Raw genomic sequence first — 27,034 nt, forward strand, 5'->3', positions numbered from 1 at the left:
GATCATGGGAAAAATTAAAAGAAAAGAAAAAGAAAAAGAAAAGCTTCTTTAGAAAAAGAAATGAAAATAATGATTTCTATTTGCTGTTCTGAGTCCTGCTCTCCTTCCTGGGGATAAACCGTTTTGCCCTATTAATTCCAGGCATGAAGTGTACACATGCAGTGAACATCCCTGGACTTGGTGGCTCCTATGTGAGCTTTGCACCAGTGTCCACAGATGCTCAGACACATGTATTTTGCTGGGCCAACTCAACCCAGGTACCAGCCTGGATCTGTGGGCAAACCCCTATTAGCAATTTCAAGCATTCATTTTTCCAGGATTGATTATGTGAACTAGGCAAACTTTTACTATACTATAGCATGAGTCTGAATCCATCAAAATTAACCTTTGCTTGGTTTTGGCTTCTCTCTGTTTCCTGATTCAACAAAATCCTCATAACTCAACTTTGTGGATTTCCAACAAGGCCATAATAGATCATGCCTCCAAATGCCTCAGGTGACAGACAGTACCTGATTCTCCCGCAGTGGATAGGGTGGGGGTCTTAGGATCCATATATACAGTTAGGAGATACTTCCCAAGGCATTGTATCTTCTTTAAAGGTTAAACACTTATTTTAGAAATATTTTTTGAATCTTTTAATGTTTCTAAACTAGTGTTGGACTAAACACATTTTCTCCCATTACTTACTCCAGCAGGCAATGGTAAATCAAAGTGAGCTCCTCACATGTCAGTACGTAGCCCCACTGTATGGTCAGCCACAGGGCCTGCTCGCTGTCCTGCACAGATAAGTCGTCCATTCTGACAGCAATCCAGTTTATTAGACTCCATAAAGCCAGGGCAGGCTTTAAAAATGTCCATAAAAGCAAGACACTCGGGTCTAAATCTAGTTGTGCTCTCTTTGACTTGAAGCATTTACTGTGGACTTTCAAGTCCACGCATCTCCCAGAATGCCTTCTACGTAGTGCAAACATGTCGCCTCCATTTGAATTTCCAGGTGAAACCCTCCCACTGGCTACATCCAATCAGATTCTGCTTCGGTTCAGCGCAAAGAGCGGAGCATCTGCACGGGGTTTCCACTTCGTCTACCAAGGTGAGCAGCACCGCGTGCACTGTACTTGGTGCACCAGTGGGGAGAGCACCTTGTGTTCTGCACTTTTGTAGCTATGCTGGGGTTCAGCCCATGTGCTGCACTTCCTCTACCAAGGTGAGGAGCACCCTGTGTGCCACACTTTGTGTAGCAATGTGGAAGGCACCCCGTGATCTGCATTTCGTGTTACAAGGTGAGGGTGCATCCTGGGCTTCTAACATTGAAGAAAAACCAACAAATTTCATTGCTGTGACATTTGAATAATCGAGGCCACTCATATATGTGAAGTAAAATCACTTCTTAAGAATAATTAAGTTTTGTTTTGGCACATTAAACTGAACTTCTTCTTTAAAGACATAGTAGCTTAATTTCTAACATTATAAAAGCAATTTTTGATTAAACTACCCCTGACTGGCTCCTCGGATATGACAAAATGAGATAAAATGCAGTATTTTACCTAATGTAAATCATGTCATAAACATTTATAGCTACATGTATTGAAATATAAACATGTATTTTAAACATGTCTATTGTGAGAAGTAACTGAAATTGTAATTTAACAATGGCAGACACAGAATTGGCATGTCCTCTGAATGAACAGCACTTTGAAAGATTAACCTCTCTGTTCCACCTCTTTATGCGTGTTGTTTGTTTCTTTGTTTAATTTAGAGTTTATTTAAATAAATCTGAGATTGTTTAAAAGTTCCCCAACATAAAAAAGATGTGGTTTTCTCACTGAGTTTGAACGTTCGTTACGCAAACTTCACGTTAGGGAGCACAGAACAGTGGCGCTGGAGCTGCTCATGGCACAGAGGGATGGAGGGCAACGCTGCTTCTGAGCTCTGCTCAGTCCAATCCTGAAAGCAACCCACTTCCGGGCCTGACGCTGCACACTGCACATCCCGGCCCCTGAGGCTAAGGCAGGCAGATTGTGAGTTCCCACGCTATATAACACCCACTCCCAAAACAAGCTAAAAATAGAACAATAAAGCCATTCTTAATTTGTCTCCGTGTGTCTCGGTCTACTGTCATCCAGGCAGGAGATCACAATCTACCCCGCAATATTTTCCTCACAATTAGAGGGAAGTCACTTATCTGAGTCTTTCGCTCCCTTGAAATAGAACCCTCCACAACCTGTCTTAGAAAAACTGTGTTTTCAGAAAACCGTGGCGGATATCACTCATGCCATTTGTTTTGATTCTGAAAGTATCACAGAGTAGTAGCGACTTGCTCGGAATATTTCCCCTAAAAGGCTTCTGTTTTCGTCATAGAAGTGATATGAATGAAAGGTCTCTGGAGGAGGGTCGCGATGCGGCGGGCAGCCCACAGGAGACATATTTCTAACTCCTAAGTGTCAAATGTTTCAACCACATTGTTAGGGAATTGAAAGTTGTTATATTGTTTGAAAGCCCTAGTTTTTGTTAAACGTTAATGGCCAATTTATTTTTAATTGACTTTGCTAGCGATTGACTAATTTAGGCAAGCTGGCTAAACTTCTTTTCTTCAAATAAGTTTGGAATTACTTTTTTTCCGTTTAGATACATAATCCAGAACTCATATTTCTTCAGTAACAAAGGCAGACTGATTGTTTTAAGTAATTTTTTCCTCTTAAGAAAAAAAAATCATATTAACATTAGAAAATGAATCCAACTTATTAGGAACATGAGTCTTTGTGTGGGGCTTTTGACAAAGATTAGATCATTGATCAGATAAGTAGCAAATGACCCAAGGCCTGTGCTACCCAGAGTTCACACTCAGGTGCCATGTTTTGGAAAAGAAACCAACCCATGTATATGTGTCTTTGTAGTGGAGTATGTGTTTATGGTTTATGTGTTTGTTGATGTGTGTGCATGCACACGTACATATGTGTAAAGGCAAGAGGTCTATGTAAGTGTTATTGTCAGTCTATCCCAACACTATTTTTTGAGACAGGGTCTGATTCTGAACCAATTCTAAAGCTCACCAAGGTATTCAGACTAATAGTGCAACAGGCTTCAGGGATCCTCCTGTCCCCCTAAACCCAGCCCTGGGATGCTAGGTGCACGACACCGCTCCCAGCGTTTTTATTTTTACAGGGACCTGAGTTCATGAGCACTTTATTGTCTGAATTGTCTCCCAGTTCTGAAAAATCGTTTCTTTATAGAAATTCAGGCATCATTATTAAAATATTTAAAACTACAGAAAACTAGAGAGCAAACATTTATATAAGGAATCAAGGAATCAGTTTCCCCTGTTACAATAAGTCTAGCATATTTAATGTCTTACAAAGCCCAACATTCCACCTTTTCCCTGCCCTTCACTACTGAGTTTATGCAAAACAAGTCTTTTAACAAAGCTAAATCCCTTAAAGCTAAAGAAAGAGGCTTGTGAATCCAGTTTATAAACTACTCAAAGGCAAAAAGAAAATCTTCAACCCAGAGAGAGAGAGAGAGAGCGAGAGAGAGCAAGAGAGAGAGAGAGAGAGAGAGAGAGAGAGAGAGAGCGAGAGCGAGCGAGAGAGAGAGAGAGAGAGAGAGAGAGAGAGAGAGAGAGAGAGAGAGAGAGAGAGAGCAATGGAGCACTGGTTTTTAAGACAGTTACATCGAAGTTAGGCATTATTTATACCCTTATTATACAAATGTTCTGAGTGTCAGTCAATAGCTTTGGTTTTCTCAGTGACTTTGTGCTCTGAGATTACAGGATGCTTGACCCCCATTAGCAGGCCGACAGTTCATTATGAAGAACATCTGAGATGCCAACACAAGACCTATGCCAAAAGATGGAGCGCGTAATTGTGCCTGGGACTCAGTTGTGCAACACTGCCCCGGTTGGCTCCCTCGGAGCCCATAGTGACTGCCTCTTGGTGGAGAATGTGGTGATTCGGTATCTTTCAGTCACCGGGAGTACAGACTGATGGTTAGTCAGGCTGTCAAGGTGCAGAGGGAAGAGGTCTCCGTAGGGAATTACTTTAGATTGGCTGGCCTGTGGGCACACTTACAGGGCCGCCAATCCTGAGGCTCCTGAAGTGCGTCAGAGTGAAGAAAGCCAGCAGGCAGGCAGGTGCGTCTGCAGGCAGCATGGAGCAGTTTCTTCTCCCTGGGCTTGACTGTGGATGTGATGTCAGAGGCAATAGCGCATTCCTGCCTCTGTTTCCCCTTTAGTAACCAGGCATTATAACCTGAAGAAAGCCTCTCCTCCCCTGTCTCACTTTCAGTCAAGGTGTTTAATCACAGCAACAGAAAAGGAAAAGGAAACAAAGACATTACCTGTGGCAGGCAGGGAAAGGTCACCCAAACCTATTGTCTGCAACACAGGACTGATCATGTGTCCAAGTTAACTTGGTGGCTCAGTTCCTCACAAGCATACCATTTGGGTTTTGTCTGGGTGTTGATTTGTTTTGTTTGTTTGTTTTGTTTTTTATCTGAACCTTTTTGTTTATCTTATCTGTATGGGTGTTTTGCCTGATTGTATGTCTGAACACCACTGAAAGGCAGAAGAGGGCACCGGATCTCCTGGGATGGAAGTTATAGACAGTTATCAGCTGCTTTGTGGGAGCTGGGAATCAAAGCAGTGTCTTCTGGCAAAGCAGCCGTTGCCCCTGACTGCTGGTTCACTTCTGCAGTCCCTGTTTCTTAATCATTGTCCATTCATGCCTGGACATTTCAACATGCAGGTTCATGCCTCTTTCAACCAGTTCCATGTAAACCACTCTCACCAGTGCCAGCAAACTGGCAGAATCCACTGTCTACTTTTGTGTGAGAAGTCACGATTCTTAGGCTCTTCAGACAGCAGATAAGAGGCAGCTGACCTCAGCTCTGCCTCTCTGAGTCATGGTTCTGAGCCACCAACTAACTTCATATGAACTTCTCTTCCCTTGTTTTCTTTCAGTGAAGTTTTAGATTTTCACCTCTTCTGTGTCTAGCCTTATAGTCTCAAGCACCTTTCCTTTCCTGTGCTACCAAACGTTTGTGAGTTTCCCCAGCTCTGTGTGCCTGGTTGAATTTCTTGCTGCAGTGTGGACCTTCCCTTTCTCTTGTAACAAAAACTCCTTGATCAGGTTGACCACATCAACTTACTATTTTCTCTAGTGTTATCTGAGCTACTGGCCCCAGCCTGGTACTCACCCACATTGAAAGAAAACACCAGAACGCAACGAATGGAACAAAGCTCGCACATTTTCCTCAGTTAGGGAGAAAGTCCCCAGCCTAGAAACTGACAGCCTAGCCTCCTCCTGGGAGATGAGTCCATCCTTGGACTTTAAGGTTCTGCCTGCAGGTGATCATCTGCCTACCAAGTATAGAATATTCTGGAGAAATACATGTAGGACCAACAATTAATACCCACTATGGTGACATGAAGTATACTTTAACAAGTTGTTAGCTGCATGGTAGAATGTTGCTAACGACAGGCGCAGCATTTTATTGCATCTCTACAGAACGTTCTTCTTCCACACAACTGCATGTCCTCTCACTTGTCCTTGGCAGCCACCACCTCGTTCTCTGTTCCATGGAGTTCAACTGTCTTGGATCCTCCAGGAAAGAGGGATAGTGTCATGTGTTTACTGTCAAGACCAGCTCATGTCACTTAACACGGTGCCCTTCAGATAGATGCCTGCATGCCATTAGAACTGCCAAAACCTTCATTTGTGTGGTTTAACAAAATCCCTCATACAAACTCATAAACCACATGTATTTTTTGTGCAGTCATCTTCTGATGGACACTCCCTAGTTAGTTATCATTGTTAACTTGATTATTAATTAATGTAGACATGCCCAGCCTACTTAGGGCACCATCTCTAGGCTGATGATTCTGTGCTATATGAAAACACCATCTTAATATGAGTCTGAGCAAAACAGGGATTGAGCCAAGGAGCAATGTTCCTCCTTAGTTTCTCCTTCAAGTTTCCACTTGAGTTTCTTTTGACTTCTCTCAGTTATGTATGGGCAGTGATGTGGATGTGTAAGCTAAATGCACCATTGCATCCCCAAGTTGCTTTTGGTGAAAGTATTAAATCACAGCATCAGAAAATAAACAGGAAGGACATCTAGTTTGTTTTTATGCATTGGCTATAATACTATTAGACCCCAAACTTAGCTCTTTGGGATATATATCTAGGATGATAGATTACGTTGTGGGTCCGATTTAACTGCATAATTTACCACAAGCGCCGCATCTAAAGAAGTCCTCTATGGAATGTCTTGTCTCACTAGACTCCATTGTTGCTGAGGACCACCGCCTTCTAATTGCCAGCACAGTCATTCAGGTTTTAATTTTAACTGCTTGAATAATGCTATGAGCCATCACAGACACTACATTTCCTTCTGTCCCATCTCTCCATCTGAATGACACCTCTGTGGTGGTCCCCAGGAGGAAATGTAGCCAGAGAATTGACCCTGGGGTCAGTCCTTACAGAGAGGGTTGCAGGCATTGTGTCTGCCCTGTGTCTACTCCCACCCACTTCACAGACACTCTGTCCCTTTGTCTCTCCCTCCTGTTGTATTCTGCTATGGTACAGTGGCATCTGTATGCTTCTTCCTCAGCTGTCCCACGCACCAGTGACACACAGTGCAGCTCTGTCCCAGAGCCCAGATATGGGAGAAGGATTGGTTCTGAGTTCTCTGCGGGCTCCATTGTCCGATTCGAGTGTAACCCAGGTTACCTGCTGCAAGGTTCTACAGCCATCCGCTGCCAGTCGGTGCCAAATGCTTTGGCCCAGTGGAATGACACCATCCCAAGCTGTGTAGGTAAGTACAGCCCGGGAGATGAGATGACTACCCAGGGCTGTCTCAGAACCTCATGTCAGGGTTAAAGCCCTGCTGTCACTGTTCATGATATAATCTCGATCTTCAACTATCTGAAGATCTATTGATCAGGTCAAGAGCCTGATAACCCCGACTGTAAAAATATATGCTTCATAAAACTTGAGATTTGCATGTGTAAAGCATGTTTTTCTTCTTGATGCTCTTTAAGTCTGTTACCTTAAAGTTAGGAAAGCACATGATCTCCATCTGTGGAAAGTACATGTGGATGGTGGGCTATGGTGTTATATGTATGATATCCCTTGAATACATCTGTGTATCAAAGTGCTGGATATGACAGTGGCATTCTTACTTGCTATTTGCTTCATTTATCAAAGGAACTTTGATAAATTCAAGGGTGAGCATCCCTTGAATTTATCTGTGCATGTTAAATATATCTTCTCCCTGGATCGCTCTGAAACTCATCAGGATGACCAGGAGTTGCTTGTCTGTAGATGGATAACACACACTCTTATATTGAAGTAGAAAAAAATTGTTCCAATCAGAACTCACTTTAGAGGCACCTTTGTTGTAGACAGTCCCTTGTTAGAAAACCTGAGAAAACATTATTTATAGACTCATAGCCTAAAACTCACCAACACGGTGGATATCAATCACAGATGTTGCGCATGTGAGGGCAAAGAGATTCAATTTTACCTTGGCTAAAATGTCACTTAAAATAGCAGCAAGTTACCAACTGATCACAGTCAAAATAGGCCATAGAGCTTTGGTAACTTCACTTGGCTTAATGTGGTTCTCTCTCTTTCTCTCTCTCTCTCTCTCTCTCTCTCTCTCTCTCTCTCTCTCTCTCTCTCTCTCTCTCTCTCTCTCAGTTCCATGCAGTGGCAATTTCACTCAGAGGAGAGGGACAATTTTGTCCCCAGGCTACCCTGAGCCCTACGGGAACAACCTGAACTGTGTGTGGAAGATCATAGTATCGGAGGGCTCAGGGATTCAGGTAGGGCCTCAGGCCATGGCCTCTGAGGCAGGTCAGCAGGCTCTGGCTTTCCTTGTCCTCCCTCTTCCTCCCATCCCTCCTCATCTTTTTCTCTTCCTCCATCCTCTCCTCCCCTCATTCTCTCTCATTTCATCTTTACTTATTCTTTTTTCTGCCTTATTTATTTAAACACTTTTTCAAACTTTGTTTTGTGTTATTCTGGGTTAGGGTTCAGCATAATGCATCTCCTTCTGGCTTCTTCATACACACTTTGCTCTCCTTCCTTCTCGCTCCACTGCCCTCCTGTCCCTTCCCCCTCCCTCTGTCTGATCCCCCTCCTCCCCACTGTACACTCCTGTACTCTCCAGGCATGGGCACACAGGTGCACATTTGTCTCTCTTTTCTGAATCTTTCTATAAAACATCATTAATCATTTTTAATATTTGAAAAAAAAGGATTTTATTTTGTTATTCTTAAACCTTTGTTTTTATTATTTTTAACTGAAAAGTGTGTATGTTTGTGGGTATGATTATGTATATGTATGTATATTTTATATGTGTAATATACAAAATATAAAATAATATGGAATATATTACCATATTAATACATTGTCTTTATATATTATTGTACTAACATATTTAACATTAATAATATACTTAATATATTAAAATATACATTATCTTTTAAATAATTCTTATATCTATTCTTGGACAATTTTATGTATGTTTGTATATATGTAATATGTTTGCTCAGATCTATCCACCCATTTCCCTATGGGATTCCAATATGACCCTCTCCCATTTTTGTATTCTCACATTTTTCACATAAACCTGTGAGCCCAATTGTGTGTGTGTGTATGTGTGTGTGTGTGTTGTGTATGTATCTTAGTCATCAAAAGCTCATGTGTGTAGATGAGTTTAATTAAAATAAAACACGGTAACCCTGCTTTGTGACCCGGTAGATCCAGGTGATTAGCTTTGCCACGGAGCAGAATTGGGACTCCCTGGAGATCCATGATGGAGGAGACATGACGGCCCCCAGACTGGGCAGCTTCTCAGGTAAGGTGACCCTGAACTTCCCTTTGTTTTTGCTTTTGAACCAGAATGGAAGCCAAAGGAAGAAGAGAAACCAGTCTCTGAACAGTGCACAGCAATCCTTTCCCATAATGCCTGCCAGTGGGCCAAGTCCAAGTGTGTAACCATGGAGTCAGGAGAGAGCGATGTGCCAGTGGGGTCCTGTGCAGAAGGCCATCTGGAGGAGCCAGGAAGCTCAGCAATTGATGGAAGGATTGTGAGGCTAGCCATGGATGGAGAGGCACATGAGAGACAGAAGACTGAGAAGGAGGCTTACCCAAGTCTAAGGCACCTGGGGAATGATCCAGTGTTAACTCAGTGAAGCATGTGATCTGTCATTCTTCACTGTGACAGAAGGGTGACACTTCATAAGCCTGACCCCACCCATCCCCAGCTCACAAAGCCATAGATCTGGAGCCACACTGTGGTGACCTGGCAGTTCAGTCAGTTTTTGTCCCTTCTAGCTTCACAAGTGTGTCTGTGTTGGGTTACCTTCCCTAAGCCTTGTCTTCTCAGATAATCACTGGCAGTGTTACCTTCTTTCTCTTCTTGTCACCGTGTCCCTAAAACTGATATCATTTGTGCACGGCAGTCCAGCCCACTGATATGTATCACAGAAGTGCATCTAGACTTCTAGACTAAGTCCTCAGTTTCAGACATAGAATTGTCTAGTATGATGCAATATGACTTCTTTTCAAATGGATCATTCTATTACTCTGTTGACTTTTTACCAAGTAAGAAACAGAAGAGCGATGAAGCCTTTACAGTACTAACCCTTAGATGGATTGTATCTTTAGATTGTGGCTGTGGCTTGCCAGCAAATGAAAACGTTGCAGTGTGGCCAGCCTCATGGGTGTTGGGTGGTGAAGTACCAAACACAGATGTTCCTCACCCATTGTCTGCCAATGTCTATATTTGGCTCTCTACACCTCTTAGTATTTAATGGACAACAGGCCATTACCAAACAAGCTTGGTCTGGAACTTTTCCACATGGGAAGTCTGGCTGAGTTCCTTAGCCAGGGGCCTCTTGTCAGCGTCCTATTTGTGATGAAATTTATAGAAACTTTAGCTTATATAATTGACAGAGTTGTGAATAAAGTAGATGTCCTCCGAGATCAAGAACAACAGTAGGCTCTTAATTTAAAACCTGCACATAGAATGGCAAATTCAGTTTGATTCTCTGACATCTGTTTATCTGGGCAGCAGTGCTGAGAGAAGATGGCTGTTCTGGGGCTATGGGCAGAAGAATGCTCCTGGAGGTGTGGCATGGAATGTAGCCATGCCTGGGGCTGGGGAATGTTTCTTCAGTGAGAGAACCATGCTCCTGCCTCAACTTCTGCTTCACTCAGTGATACTAAAGGAAGAAACCAGCCCTGTTCCCTGTGCAAATTGTACAGAGGTGCTTTTGTTTTGGTTTTCTAAGTCACCCAGGAGAAAATACCTTTAAAAGTGTTTGTCATTGGGCTTAACAGGTGGATCAGCAGGTTTGAATGTTAACACACAACTGGCAGAATTTTTTTTTTTTTTTACTTCCTCCATGTCATTTATTATTTGGGGGAAGAAGCAAAAGTTTATTTCAGTTTACAGTTCTACATCACAGCCAGTCACCCAAGGAAGTAAGGAAAGGAACTCAAATGGAGCAGTAACCTGGAGCAAGGGACTGATACATGGGAATGCTACTGACTGGCTTGTTCAGCCTGTTTTCTTTCCTTCTCTTTTTTTCATTATTTCATTCTTTTTTCTCTCTCTCTTTCTTTTTATTAGTTATTTTATTTGTTTACATTTTAAATGTTATTCCTTGTCTTAGTCAGGGTTTGTATTCCTGCACAAAGCATCATGACCAAGAAGCAAGTTGGGGAGGAAGGGGTTTATTCAGCTCACACTTCCACATTGCTGTTCATCACCAGAGGAAGTCAGGACTGGAACTCAAGCAGGTCAGGAAGCAGGAGCTGATGCAGAGGCCATGGAGGGATGTCACTTACTGACTTGCTTCCCTGGCTTGCTCAGCCTGCTTTCTTATAGAACCAGGTCTACCAGCCCAGGGATGGCTCCACCCACAATGGGCTGGGCCCTCCCCCCTTGCTCACCAGTTGAGAAAATGCCTTACAGCTGGATCTCATGGAGGCATTTTCTCAACTGAGGATCCTTTTTCTGTGATAACTCCAGCTTGTGTCAAGTTGACACAAAACCAGCCAGTATATTTCCCTTCCTGGATTCTACTCCACAAACCTCCTACTCCATCCTTTCTCTTCCTGCTTCTGTGGAGATGCTCCCCAACTCACCACTCTCACCACCCTAGGCTTCACAAGCCCAAGGGCCTCTCCTCCCATTGATGCCATATAAGGCCACCCTCTGCTACATTGCAACTGAAGCCATGGGTCCCTCCATGTCTATTCCTTGGTTGGTGGTTTAGTCACTGGGAGCTCTGGGGGTTCTGGTTGGTTGATATTGTGGTTCTTTCTTCAATCCTTTGCCTAACTCCTCCATGGGGTCCCCTTGCTCATTCCGATGGTTGGTTGCAAGCATCCACACCTATATGGGTAAGACTGTGGCAGAACCTCTCAGGAACTCAAATTCCAGGGGATACAGCAATGCCCTCTTCTGGCATCCACAGGTGCAGGGCATGCACATGGTGCACACAGAAAACAGCCATCTACATAAAGGGAACATAAAATGCAATTTAAAAGATTGTTATAATTACCATGGTGAAGTTCCTGTGCCCATTGCCTGGAGGAGGGGAGACTTCACAGGTTGGAGGCAGAGCTGGTTCTCCATAGACCCCATTAGATACCAGTGGGAAGCTAAGAGTCATAAGCCACCAATGATATGAGCTATAAATTAGAGGTTCCAATGCTGATGGGCCTCTGAAGTAGTTCGCAGTGCTCAGAAAATTCACATGTGTAATTTTACTTTTGTTGAATAAAACAGGGAAGAGGGCCAGCCAAATAGAAACACTCTGCGTATGAGGAGAATCTCAGGCTTTGGGATTTTATTTCTCAAAGTATGTCACCTTCTAGGCACATGATGTGCATTACCATCTAAGGGGCTTATCTGAGCTGTGGTGTCCAGATTTTCAGAATGCTTCTATTTCATACTCATGATAGGCTGTATTATTGGCAGTAGAACAGGTCTTAATTTTTTATGTTTTTCACCTCAGACCACTAAATGTGGAGCTGTTACCTCATGGGTTAAGCCCTGACCCTTAGCCACTTACCCAATGTTCCCAGTGTGGTCATCCAGAGTTGCCATGGCATAATCCTAAATGTGGTTACCCCAAACTTGGTGGTCCATAGTCTTTTCCATGAGTGACCAGAATATTCTTGTGAACTGTAAGATGCCAAGGGCTTGCAGGTACCTGGAGAAGTGGCAGTCCTGTCTACCAACCCTCTGACCTGAATTTAACCTATGCCTTTTCTATTCTGATGCTGTCAGATACATAAGGAATGAAAAAATAGTGAGACAATAAAATACTGAGAAGAAACATCAGGGTGTGCCTTGTAACCTTCCCCTTTTCAAAGAGTAAACTTGATGATTGCAATGGCTGAAGCATTTGCTTTGAGACAGGGGGATGAAACAGTTATCTAAGCATGAAGCACCCCTGAGGTGCTAGCTGAGACCTTACTAAATGAAAATAGGGATTTTTAACAGAGCAAATTTCTAAGTTTGCATCAGGAAATCTCTCTTATAAAAATAACTGGACCATTTGTAGTTCATTGCAGCGAGATGCAGCTAGTTGCTTTCAAGTTAATTAGGAGAATATGAAAATGTGGAAACATTTTCAACAATGAATATTAAACAAAAGTAAATATTGGGTTAGGAAATGGCCCCGTTAGCAAAGTGCTTACTATGTAAGCATAGGGACCTGGGTTCGATCTCTAGTCTAGAATCTATATGAGGAGCAACTGTGGCTTCTGCCTACAATCCTGTCTGTAATCCCAGTTCTGCGAAGATGGTTACAGGGTATGTAGAGTTCACTGGTAGCCAGTGGGTCAGAATCAGTAACAGGTTCAGTGACAGACTGACTCAAAAATATAGTAGGAACTGATAGAAGAAGGCACCTGGAAAATGCCTGATGTAGATACAGACATGCATGCACACTGAATTAAACTATAAGCAAACAAGTCTCAACCACTATCAAATTATTAAAAAGTACTCTGGAAGATGCAATCTAATTAAAATAATGTGACTGGACAAAACAAGAGAAGCCTGCTTTATATAATAAGTTTTCTAAACAAGGAAGTCAGATAAATAAAGCATCTTCTAGGTTCACTTAAATACAATGCCTTTAGATTTTTTTTTTCACTGCATCCTGTGACCCTATGGGTGCTACTCTGGACAGAACATTGTGTAGAATTGACTTACAGGAAGGGCTGTATGTTAGGACATCTTGCAGAGGCTTACCACATGTGTGAGTTGATGTTTTCTAAGGCATCCACAAGCTACAACCAACTGCACAACAGTCTCACAGTAACAGAATCATCATTGCCACCCAAAAATCCTGGGTGGATGGGCCAATATAAGTCCACCGACCTTAAATATTTTAGGCCCATAGCTCTGCAAATATTAAGCATCTCCTTGCATGAATAGTAATAAAATGAAACAGTAATCAGGAAATCTCTGGAATGTGTGTTCCTTGTGAACAATTGTGTGTTCTGTGGTACCCAGGGAAGGAGTTGCCCTCAGTGCCACAACCATGCAGCTGTGTTTGGAACCTCAGGCTATTATTTCACTCACTAGCTCCAAAGGAAGCAGAATCCCTTGTGATGGGTGGCTTGGGTTCTCCCTTTGGCAGAACCAGGCATCTGATGAACAGAGTGATCCTGGGGAAGTCATGTCAATGAAACCGAGGCACCACCTCTTCTCATTCCATAGTTCTAACTAGACTGGATAGGGCCCGTCTGTCTGTCTTTCCTCTCACCTTCTGACTGACGTAAGATATCTCAGGTCTGCCCTATTTTTGTTCTTGACACTTTTTGGTTAAATCACCTTGAGTTCATATTTACAGTTTTCCTCCTGTCTCTTTATTATCTCTCTCTGCATACATACCATAGTATATGAGCCCTCATCTCTGATAGAGGAAACAGGCAGGCAAGGGGTAGCACAGGCCAGCAACACCTCCACACAGGCAGTCAGAAAGAGTCCTGAGGACTCTATGACCAAACCAAAAAGACAACGGTTTTACTCTGGTGGGAATTCCCATGTTTGAGGTTTTTTTTTTTTTTTTTTTTTTTGAGGTTACAATGAATTTTGAAATTTAATATTTGATCAGTTTCTCTTCTCCTACATATTTTCAAGGTGGTTTGCTGTTGTTTTCATTTATTTGTTATTGGTTTCTTGGTTTTTTTTTTTTTTATTTTATTTTTTATTTTTGGACGGGGTGGGGATTTGATACGAATAAGGCCTAAGTGAGGAGGCCATTGTGTATGGTGGCAGTTGTAAGGTGGAGAACTAGAAATTACTCAGTAAAATCACAAAGCTAACAACTGAGTTCATAAATGCACTGAGGGTAAGAGGCTGTGTCCTCTGCACTTATGAGAAAGTTACTTCACTGAAAGTTTGAAGCCCAGAGGTACCTGGTGGGTTGTGACTATTCTGGGAGGTCAATGGACCCGTTCACAGGGGTCACATATCAGATGTATACATTACAATTCATAACAGTAGCAAAATTGTAATTATGAAGTACCAATGAAAGTAATCTTAAGGCCGGGGGTCACTACAACACAAGTAAGTATGATAAGGGGTTATAGCATTAGGATGGTTCGGAACCACAGCCTTAAAGGAAGGGCAATTCTAGGAGGATTATTGACTCCAAGGCTAGGATGTCAGAACTATATACAGAATGCATATGTTACATAGAATGTATGTAATGTGTAGATAATACATGTATGTAATATACATACATATACAACATGTAATTTTGTATACAATGTATGTGAAAATCAATGTCTGAATTTCAGTTCTAATTAAATGAGTGAATACTTCCCTAAACCACAGATCCTGACTGACAGCTGGGGAAGGGTAATGAACACAAAGGGCGTCCTTGGCATCACCATTACTATCCCCAACACCATCAGCAACACTACCATCGTCGTCATCATCATCATCATTGCGTAACAACCACAGATTGTGACTGGAGTGTCATATGCTGAGCTGGTAGACAAACTGTGGGTAAATGAGACTGAGGTACTCATGTCTCCATGTCTCCCCACAAACATATACTCACTACAAAGTAGCAAAGCGACAAAATGGAGCTCATGCCAGACCTCCCTTCAGAGTGCTAGGGCTTCAAGTGGGATGGGGATGTGAAGGCACAAACTGAGATCCTGCTCTCAGAAAAACAATCCAAAGCTTGGTTGTCACCTGGCCACTACTATTCTGAATTCATTCTCCCCGTGGTGATGCATATTAAGCCACCAGCTTTCACAGGCTTGTGCCACCAGTGTCACCTGTCAGAGGACAACCAGAACCCAAGCCATCCCAGGAGGAGCACAGCACCACCCAACTCTGCTTGCCCCAATTCCATAGCCTAAATTGTAAGCAGTTGAATGAAAATCCATCGGCATTCCATGAAACTTGGGTTGCTTTTTTTTTTTTTTCCTAAAATTTCAAGGCAAAAGGAGACCAAGATAAGGATGAAGAAAGAACTTGGGGTGCAGTCACAACAAGGGACAAGGGCTTCTGAGCTTTCTCAGTTCCCATATTAGCCTAGGGCTGACACTCAGATAAAGCCTGAAGCTCAGATTGTGCTGTTGCTTCTGAGTTAGCCTGACTTGGAGAACCTCTGTGGATGAGTCAGTAGGCCTGCAGTGTGCTCAGGGACATCCACATGGATATACATCATGGACACAAAGAAATGAACACAGAGAGAACTGTGTCTTATGTCTAGCATGGTGGTTGATACATTAGACCTTCTTTAATACCACAGCAGAAGAGTTCTAGTCCACGAGTAATCACTTCAATTCTCTTAGAAGAATAGTTTTTAAATTGGATATGATCCTATGTCATTATAGATGCCCATGAAGTTCTCGATTAAAAAACAATTAAGTTATATGGAGAAAAATGCTACAATAGACCAGAGTTTGGACTTTTTTAAAGAGCACCATCAATACTTAAGGATTCTGTTCCTGTGACACTTAAAAGTATTTATAAAGCAAATTCTAAAATATTTTAATCGATGAATAAAAATAAATAAGAACTGGGTGTCAGAGGAAATTCATATTTCAAAACAAAATGATTGACATCTTTAATAAATTCAGTGCTTTGGATTTTTTTTTCATTTCTGCTTGGGTAGGAATATGTATGTAGATCTTTTTTAGTAAGCCATTGAAAAAAAATCACTTTTGGAAGCAGGCAGGTTATAAATTATAAATGAGTAAAATAGAGCAGAATTCATGCAGACTTGTATCTGACAGTTGGAATTAAAGGAAAGCAAATATCAGTATACTGAGAGTAGACTCTGCAGGGACAATAATAAAATTTTGCAGCTTCCTTTGTTATGTGTCATCCTATCTGGGTCACCGTAAAACAATGTGATCAGAAATATTCTGCCTATGGCAACATTTTTTAAAAATCACTCAGTTATATTTTGCATGGAGGGAATGAGTCTCTGCCAACTGACTACCCTGTGAAGACCCAAAGGGAGCGACAGAATGTGGAAGATGCAGGGTACATTCTCTGTCCTGATATGGCTGGGTGATGACAGACCCTCCTAAAGCATGGGATAAATGGTTGCTAGCTTTTATGATTGGCAGACCAAGAGGTATACCCTTTCATCTAAAAAAACATGTGAATTCACAAAGCAATGTCATATTTATAAACCATCAGCACAACCGAGCAAAAGTCTTACCAGGGTCTTCATTTTGTGGAATCTGAATGCTTTCAAGTTTACAAAGGTGGTGTGAAATGAAGGAGTTAACTCATCCTGGAGCCTGAAGTAGAAATGGGTTTCTGAGTCTGCTATATAGTTGAAAAGCAATCAAACAATGCTGATGTGTACATCGCTAAGCTGGGAGCTGGGAACTGTCAGATAAGTTACAGTGGACGACAGGAAATCAGGCTGTTCAAAGTAAATTACTACCTTAGAATTTGAAAAAAAAAATGGGTGTCTCACTGTCAACACTGGTGGCCTAGTATGTTTTCAGTATTAGGTAAGACCTTATGGATTCTTTGCTGTTGATAGGATACCTGTGGTACTGTGGCAATTAGATTTAACCACCATCTTGATGCAACCCACAATCACCTGGAAAAGTCTTAATGAACTGTCTTGTCCGATTGGCCTATGGGCATGTCTGCTGGACATTGTCTTGGTTTGTTAATTGAGGTGGGCAGCACATTTTGATGGCCAGGCCCTCACCTATATCGTAGAGGAAGCCAATACAGAGTAAAGGAAGCAGAACCAAGCAAAAATCCTTGTGGATTGGGGGAGGGGGGCTGGATTGTTTGTGTTTTCTCTCCTGTCTTTACTGTAGATATGATATATTTGAATTCCTATGTTAAATTCTCCAAAATGATAGACTATAACTGGAAATACCAGTCCAAGAAATTATTCCTGGCCTCTCATGCTTTTTGGCAGGGTATTTTAGCACAGTAACAGAAACACAACTAGAAGGGTGAGGGGGAGAGAGAGAGAGAGAGAGAGAGAGAGAGAGAGAGAGAGAGAGAGAGAGAGAGAGAGAGAGAGAGAGAGAGAGAGAGAAAGCGCAAAGAAGAGTGTTTTGTGATGTTAGGATTGATAGTTACTTAAGCAGAGCAATGTCAGATCAACACAAATCATGTAGTCTGGACCATGGAACCGTGAGATGAAAACATGTGGAAGTTATTACCTCCACAGTTAATGTCATTTCCCTTCATGTGCAAGCCACATGATGAGTGTATGAAAGATTAAAGATGACAAATGACTTCAACATAGTCATTGTGTGAGTCAATGTAGTTTGTGTGTGTGTGTGTTTGTGTGTGTGTGTGTGTGTTAGAAACAGTCTAAGATTAAACAATAAGCAAAACTGTGAGTCTCCTCCTTCTCCGTGATTCTTTACCATCTCTGTCTCTTTCTGAGGCCTTGGGGTGCCCTACTGTACACCTTATGACCAACACATCCTTACTGAGGCTGGACCAGGAAAAGGTGTTACACAGAAAGGATAAACCTACAGATAATTCCCCAAAGGTCACTCAGTGTTAAACAATTCCCATCCATCCATCTGTTTAGCTTTGTCATCTGTCTGTTTGTCTATCCTTCTATCTTTTTCTCTATACTCTATAAACTCAGAGTCAAACACCAAATGGCGGAACCTGCAAGCATTCTGTAAGAGACTTTTCCACACACTTACTTAGTGGTCTTTTGTGGATTTTGTACTAGTGCTTTATCTTGAAGATTGCTCATCTCCTGAATTCTACTGCCTGTGGCACCTAAGAGATAATGAAATGATTGAAGAACAGATCTCAAAGTAGCAAGATGATTTCTTAAAATCTACACACACACTCACACACACACACACACACACACACATACACGTGCACAAACACATACCATGAATATGGGGTTACTTTATCTTGTCTCTCTTTTTTCTTTCAGTTTACCTTCTAGAACATTTTAAATAATTATGTCCTGGTTGGGCAATGAACATAAATTATTAGATAAAATACATGTTCAAATTTTGGAGAAATTTCTGGAAATCTAATGAAAGGTTACAGGGGGCATTCCAAGACTGGCAAAAGGGTTTCACTCTATATTTAAGTATTTCCCACTTATCAACTGTGTCATCCATTGATGTCATTTTTGGCCTCATCACATGGAATAGCCAAGTCTAGGACCAGCAGGTGTCTTTCCCTTGTGTAAACCTTATTAGCCTTCGTCTTCTAAACTCTCAGCTTGTAGAAACAGTGATGGTGGCCTGGATCTCAGAAATAAAACTACAGTAGAGGATCTGAGAATTAGGAGGGTATCTTAGTGCACCAGCACAGGGTGAATTCAGGACAGAGTTAAGAATGGCATCTGTAAGGGGCATATGAGTTGTTTGGAATTACTGGAATTCATAGTACTAAGGAGCTGGGGGACGGACACATGTGGGGCTGAGAGGCATGAGCTCCACAGCTTAAGACACTGTCCTACCATAGCGTAACTCAGTAAGAACAAGAATTCTTCCCAGTGCTACAGAATTTAGCACTTATGTTCTCTGAAGTTGATTTTGATTTTTACTAAACAATATAACATATGGGATTTAACTACTCTGCATAGCCTGAGGGTATGCAGAATAAATGCATAGAGAGATGGAGTGGTAGCTGTCATTAATCTAGGCCAGAGTGCAGGTCAGGGGACTGGGTGCAGTCTGGAGGAAGCCGCAACAGCTCCAAGGACCCTCTAAGCTGTCTTGCAAAATGGGACAGCTGGACAGGCTGTAGACGTTTCAACACTCAGTTAAACAAATGATCAGACAAGCTCTGGGTACTTGGAAGCCAAGGATATGGTCTTCTGTACTTGTTACATGTAGTGTCTGCCTGCTGTGTGTTAAAGCTCTAACTCTTCCCCATGTAGGTACCACAGTGCCCGCATTGCTGAATAGCACCTCCAACCAGCTCTGCCTGCACTTCCAGTCAGATATCAGCGTTGCCGCCGCGGGCTTTCACCTGGAATACAAAAGTAAGACCAACTTCTGCTTCTCTTGGAATATAGGAACATCTCTAAAGGAACAAATCCAGCTTTCATTAAACGGTGACATAGTGCTATTCTGAAGCTCCAACTAAGACTTGCACAAAATTTTTACTAAACTAGTAGGCTTCATGAAGGGTATTTTCTATTTTTTTTTTAAAGACAGCTAGAGCAATCCAGAAGTTAGTATTTGGAATAATGAGATGAACTGACTATGCTTTTAGGCCATTTGCACTAGGAAACACAGGCCAGAAATGTGTAAGATGACTGGATTCATGAGTGACAACATATACTTACATTAGCATCCCCAAACAGAAGATGGTCCTATCACTAAATAATCCCATGCCATTTTCCTTGTTGACTCTCAGAGGTGTTCAAAGAAGACCTAGTTGAGGGCTGGCATTTCTGAGCCTGTGTATGTGTGTTATTTGTTTAATAGCAAAGAGAAATCACAGATGAGGGGTCAACCTTTATAAAAATGGATGTGAGGCTACATTAATAGTCTGGTAAACAGGGAAAACAAAGGTCAAATTCACACGCATGCGCGCGCGCACACACACACACACACACGCACACACGCACACATACACACACACCACTGCAGTGTTGGGTAACCTGAATAAACCTTGTAAAACAAGGCATGAATTTCCAGGGAAAATGGGGTTTACTCAGGACTCTGAACGTGGCCCCGAAATGGCTTGATGTGGGCATTATCTCCTCTAATAAGCAGTTGCAAGTGAGCAAATACGTGGGTTAGATTCAATAAGTGATTTTAAAAATTGAGATAAACAGTTTGCTGGAGTGTAATGCATGTGTTTTCAAAAGGCCACATCCCAGCTGATGATAAATATTCAGCAGCAGCCACCAAGCGCAGGCCCCCGTTCACACTCCGCTTAAGCCTCCCTACTTATTACAGGCATTTGCATGCTAGTGTGTTCCAGTTTATGTGAATGGGACTACCCTAGTGACAGTGAAAAGTGATCCTGCAAATGTTCGTTATGTAAGATACTTCCAGAAAGCTCTGCTACTTCGATACATTCTGTGAAGGTTCTGCAAATAGCAAATGAAACATTCATTCAAAACTGTGTTAACCAGATCATTAATATTTTTTCCCTGTTGGAACTGATCATTGTTCTTAGCCCTTGAGAAGTTCTTACAGTTTCTCGATTCTTTCTCCTTTTGAGGAAGGAGATGTTGGTAACATAATTACTCTGTGATTATTGGGGACAATTATCTACTTTGCACATGTACTGTAGCTCTATTAGCATAATTGTTTCCATCCCAGGATATTCTTAGTCAGTATGAGTCTCTAGAAAAAAGACCAATTTCCTTCCATCTCCCACTGAAATGAAACCTCTTCAGGAACCCAAGGCCTTATGTGAGAATCTGAGACCACAATTAATTAGTGTGTTTGCTTTTTCTTTCACACAACAAAGTGCTACATTTGGACTTGGACTATTCCAGGTTGTTGACTATTTGCCTTCCCTCTTTAAACACTGTGGACATAAGTTGCCAACAATCCCTAACATTTTAATACATTGAGATATTTAGGCATGCTCTATAAAATGTATATTTCCAAATCTCTGTAAAACTCTCTAAATTCATGTTCTTAGTAAAATGTGTACCCACAAAATTACAAAAAGAAAGCAACTCTTGGAACATATGTCATGCAGAATCTACTGAGCGTCTGTCTGTCCTCTGCAGTGCTGTGATTTTTAAGGTGGAAAACACAAAGCAGAAAACCACAGTGATGACCAGGATTATAGAGACAGAGTAAGCATTTCTCCAGGAGTACTCTTTACTGAGACCCTGGTGCTAGGAGCTCCAACTGCCACTATACAGGAGTCTCCATTTTAATAGGACTCATTCCAAACACAAGCCCAAGTCTAAGGTGAGCAGGACCAAGAAGCCTGTTGATACTGAAACCTGAAACACCAGGTCTGTTGCATACCAGATTCCAGAGAGAACTCCCCGGTTTTGTGTGAAGGAAGGGCTCAATCCAAAGGAACTCTGCGTAATTAACTAACCCAACCCACTAGCCTCTGAAGGCATGACACATGCCATTCCAAGAGTGCATGGTCACATTCATGACCCAGAGCATTTGTATGTTCGTAACTTAGGAAACAAGGGTGTATAGCATTTCTGAGCACTTGTGTTTCTAAGAATAAAGGTCCGGGGATCCAGGATGTACTTCTTGCCTGCTCTTCTGCAAACTGCTAGAGAGAGAGCCTCTGTGGGAACAGCAGACCCCTGACTGGGTCTCTGAGCCAATGGAGACTTAGAAGCAGCCTTGGTATTTGCTTAGGTAAAGTCACCCTGTGTTCTCAGACTCTCCAGGGCTCTGCAGCAGACACCCTCTGTGCCTCCTGTTCCATTGGCAGGGCATGTCCATTAGAATTGAGATCATCCAGGTACCTTAGAGTTGCAATGGGTTCAGGAAAGTTTTGGATTTATACTTCTTTTTTTTTTTTTTTTTTTCTTGTTACAATAAAAAGGGATGTTTTCTTTTTCAGATTCCTATAGTTCAAATGGATGTGGTTCCTAAACTGCTCTCAGTCAAAGGGTGTTTGTGATTTAGGTATTTTTAAATTGCTGATTTTTTTCTTCTTTTAACTGTGCTTGGAAGTTTTAAGGATTTAAATGGTTCTAGGTCAAAAAAGTTAAGTGAATGTTCCCAGGGTAGCATTAAAATTCTGCAAAGACCTTAAGTCTCTTGAAGTAAAAAGTAATAAGCCCTTTAGCAGTATAGTATTATAACTGAATATTGACAAATTGACAGCACGGATTAACTCCCTGATTAAAATAATCAGTGTGTGTGTGTGTGTGTGTGTGTGTGTGTGTGTGTGTGTGTCTGTGTGTGTAAATAATGAGCTTAAGCAAGACCCTCATTGTCCACCAGTACATTAGACAGTTCAATGTGTCCCCTGTAATGAGTTCTGCACCCCTCCTTAGAGGTGCTGTCAATATACATATCAACAGTGAGATAAACTGTCCATCTAACCTCTCAGTATTGATCTCTATTTAATCATTCCTGGATGTAAAAGGTTTTCTGTATAAATTTTCAAAAATATTCTCTCACCTGCTTTTGGCTCCCTCTGTCTCTACCAGAAATGCTTTTCTGAATATTAGCCAGCCATGATACCTCCCCCATGATATCCTAACTGCACTGAGGAACTTGATTTCTTCTACGTGATGCAAAATTCTAGCTTCTTTTCCTCATCCTCGAAAATTTCGTAGTAGCTTCTGAGAGTGTGTGGTCTTCCAGGTAATCACAGGCTTCTGAAACTCTGTGTGTATGTGTGTGTGAGTGTGTATGTATGTGTGTGAGTGTGTGTATGTGAGTGTGTGTCTAAGAGTATATGTGGGGGTGCATGCAAACCAAAGGACAGCTGACTATTTATGGTTTTGTTCCTACCTGTGATCTTTGCTAATTTAAAATAACATGAAGTTTAATGCAAAAGCACTATCTAACTTAGTTTCACAGTTGTCCTTCTGAGCAGAGACTGGAATTTTGCAAACTGTTCAAAGCTAATCTTTTTGAATCTCAGGTCCCAGAAGATTTGAGAAGAGCAGGGTCAGGATGGATTTTATGAAACTGAATCCTCTTCTTAGATGTCTGTGGATAGTCACATGCTGGCCAGAAAGAGTTTGTTGTGTACTTTCTGGCTGGTCCCCTAACTACCACTTACAGGAATCATTAACTCTAGTATAAAATCTCTTGTCTTCCTCTCTGCTTGAGCCTCATGGGTTGCTCACATGGACTGCCTGGACACCAGCAGCTGTTGTGTATTTGTGACTCCTTAGACACTAACTTTTCTTTGAACATTTTCACCTGGAGTGATCTTACAGATCATGATCCATGCCTTCTTTCACCATTTCTGGGAGATGGTGGCTTCACCCCTCTTCTCCTTAATCACTCTGTAGGCACGGTCCTCCATCGCCGGTTATGTGCACCCATCATTGTCAGTCCTATCTTCTGTTATTTCATCTCCATAGGCAGACTGGCAAGACAGTTATGTCTCCTGTTTACATCACCTTTATGCCTCTGAAACTCTTCAATGGCTGCTGACTTTGCTGGGCATCTTTCCTAGGCATAGTACAACAGGTTTCTGGGGTAAAGAATGGTGGTCTATTTCAGGTTGAATAAAAGTAAAAACATGAACACTCAGATATATCCCACAACATCTCCTTTATTTTTAAATCTGCAGAGCTCAGTAAATAGAATTGACTCAGTTTGTTTTTATATAAATCAGTTATCAGTGTTTTATATCATGATGTTCAGTCATGGCAAATGACTCAAATGACACTGAAGGGCACACATTGATAAGATTTTGTTGTTGAAATCTTATTTTAAATGCAATATCACTTAATTATTTTAATGTGCAAATATGTTTTGGGTTTTACTAATGTAGGAACTGCTTTGAATCTTCTATCAGTACACAGGAAACATAGAGTAGCTGACACTTTATTTACCAAGGCTTTACCAAATCTTGGGGGTTGGCAGGTATGGTGGTTAATCTAGGTTGTCAACTAGAAGGAATCTAGAAACACTTGGACCATAAGCCTCTGGGTATATCTGTACTTGTGGTGTCTGTATAGGGAACAGAGGTCTGAGATTCCTATTTTGATTACTTACGGATATAACCTATTGTTTAAAAAATGTGAATAATATGGCTGTGATGGACACTTGTGATTCCAGCCTTCAGAACTAGAGATAAGAGGGACCAGGAGTCCAAGAACTTCTTTTGCTACATAGTGAATTTGAGACCAACCAGGGATACATAAGATCCTACCTTTTAAACAATAGTGAAAATGGAATTAATTGAAAATTATGTTTACATTCATAAATATCAAAATATATTTAAAGTGAAAAATATAATTAAAATCTCATACTTTTATTTCACTACTGTGCTACCAAGTTATCAATTAATTAAATAGCAAACAAGCACAGTCACATTATTTGTTTTGAAATTATGGTAAAAATTGAAAATGTCTTAAATATGCTCATGGGAAATTAAGTAATATTGGGATCCAATATGCCATATTACTAAATGTATTGTTCTGATATGAATGTTATTCATCAACAATATGGATGCTTACATTCTAAGAAGGCACATCTAGCATCATGTTTCCTCAGATCTTAAGGATAATAAATAGCACACATATACATTGCCAATGATCAAATATGAATTTTAAGCACACAGTACCATAATTTGAGGATATGATACCTCACTGTAATCACGAGCCAGCAGCTCATCTTCAGGGCAAGTGTACTATGTTGTATTAGCAGCACGGAAGCTTTCATGCGTAGCTAGAGATGAGCAGGCACATTGAACACATCTATAAAGATGCTGATTACTTTGTGTTGTGGTTTGAATGAGATGTCCCCCATAGTGAGCATTTGAGTATTTGGTTTTAGTGGGTGGCTTTGGGGAAGGCATAGGAGGTGTGTCCTTGCTGAAGGAGGTATGTTAGTTGGGGAGGGCTTTGAGATTTCAAAAGGCTCATGTTGTTTCAAGATTGTTGTCTCTGCTTGTTGCTTTTCCGGTTTGCTTTTGGATCTGTGAGTTCTCAACTGCTGTAGTTGTTGCTGCTGCCATCATATCTGTCTGCTGACATGTTTGACTTCCCCATGTGATGGTAATAGACTCCCATCTGTCTGAACAAACCTTTCCTTCTATTAGTTTGGGTCATGGTGTTTTGTCATAGCTATCAAAAAGAAACTAAATGCAATAAATTGACAAAGTGCTAATAAATAAAAGCAATAAATATGTCGGGCATGATAAGACATTAGACCAACATAAATGTATTAGAATTCCAGATACTTTTAATGAATTATGTTACTTCATTTAATATATATGCCTGGCCAATTGGTCTATGAGATTATTTAGGATTTCAAGTTAAATCTAAATATCTTATAGTTCCTACTTTTATTTAAATAGAGTGAGAAGAATCATGAATATAAAGTTTCATTCAGTTTATATTAAATTCATGTATATTTTATTTGAGGTTTTTCTCTATTAATATAACATACCCTAAGAATACCCCAGTGCAAATCTGTCATGGCTGTGGTTTCAGACAAAGCCTGGGCCTCTTATTCAGAATCCCTGACACGGCAGTAAGCGCCCACACGGGTAGATTTATTTTTGTGTAATTGAGGAAAAGTTCAAGTGTACTGTTTGACATTTAACAACCCTAGCTGAGTCTAATGGTTTGACTGTTCTGAACCAGCTGTCGCTCTAGTAAGTTAAGTGGAGCGATTCCGGAATTTGTGATGGATCTAGCCCCATGGCGAAGACAGCTGACAAGGCCGTATTTTTAGCCATCTTCCCCTTTCATGCATAAGTGTGACAAATTTAACCAGCACACCCACCTAGTGGCCCTTTAGAAAGTAGGAAAGTAGGGTGCTTCATTTTCTCCTACAAAGCGGGGGCATGTTCAGATGTGTCTTTGAAGACTGCAAAGTTGTTCATTTTGGCTTATTTGCTAAAGCGCTGCTTGTCACTGAAGAACACTTAGTTTTACAACATCAGCCCTTTAATCTTAAAAACACAGGAGTTCATTGTTTAGCAGGAAAAGTGATTTTTTAACTAGTGACTGCAATTCTTGGACAAATTTGTCACCTCTTTATCCATTATTAAATAAGAGTTATAGACTACTCTGTTCCATGTGGTGTGTTTCATGACAGATGTATACTAATTGTTTATACCAATGTTGGTCAATGTGACACAGCATCACAGGCTCATTTCTCACATAAGCACAATCCTGGGACTGGAAGCCCAAGGTCGGGTGTTCATAAAGTCTTCTGTTAAGACTTATGTGTTGGGTTTGTGGGTTCTGTGAAGGGTTCTCATAGCACATGTCCTTTCTATAATAGCACTGACCCCTTTGAAAGAATCCATGTCAACTTTAATCTTCTTCTAAAGGGCCCGATTTTATATAACATTAGGTGAATTTGTGACCTTTAAATGGACAGACAGATATATGTTCCACAACAATAGAAAGAGAAAAAGAGAAAGAAGAGAGGAGAATGAAGAGGAGGAGGATGAAAAGGAAGAGGAATAATGGGAGCAGAAGAAGAGGATAATGAGTTTGCCACTTTAGGTTCTTGATCTGAAATTGAAAATGTTGACGTGACATCAACTGTAACTTCAACACAAATGAAGGACTGTGCTGCAGAGCTTGGTGACTCATTACTAGGGCCACTTGGTTTGGAGTATAGACAAACTTTACTGGATACATCATTAGCTATGGTTCCACAGATGGGGTGATGAGTGATTTCTAAGTATTGTGCAAAATCCACATGGGTCCTGAAACCAAGGAAACCTTGGAAATCCAGGGTTGAATAAGGTGAGAAAAACCTGGTCTGTGATTTGTGCATTAGTCATCTTTGTCATTAAAATGCTGCTATACTGTGTGGCATTTCATGGGAGACAGATTACTCAGCTTCTTTCATGGATACTAAAAACACAATCTCTAGACGTTATAGAAGCCTGAGATCAAAACAAAATGTAAGAA

At 41.2% G+C, this 27,034-nt stretch overlaps 1 protein-coding gene across 1 annotated transcript in view; it reads left to right on the forward strand.

Annotated features, from left to right (window-relative positions):
- The window catches only part of CSMD1 (CUB and Sushi multiple domains 1), a gene marked incomplete at its 3' end in the record, with an annotated part of 1,481,492 nt that overhangs the window by 1,315,511 nt on the left and 138,947 nt on the right, over positions 1 to 27,034 (forward strand). The window contains exons 33-37 of the mRNA XM_080928326.1: positions 995 to 1,090; positions 6,607 to 6,810; positions 7,698 to 7,822; positions 8,763 to 8,859; positions 19,403 to 19,507. Coding sequence (XP_080784452.1) covers positions 995 to 1,090; positions 6,607 to 6,810; positions 7,698 to 7,822; positions 8,763 to 8,859; positions 19,403 to 19,507 — 627 coding nt within the window. The remainder of the gene's footprint in view (positions 1 to 994; positions 1,091 to 6,606; positions 6,811 to 7,697; positions 7,823 to 8,762; positions 8,860 to 19,402; positions 19,508 to 27,034) is intronic.

Source organism: Micromys minutus (genome assembly GCF_963924665.1).
Source record: "Micromys minutus genome assembly, chromosome: 14".
NCBI lineage: Eukaryota > Metazoa > Chordata > Mammalia > Rodentia > Muridae > Micromys > Micromys minutus.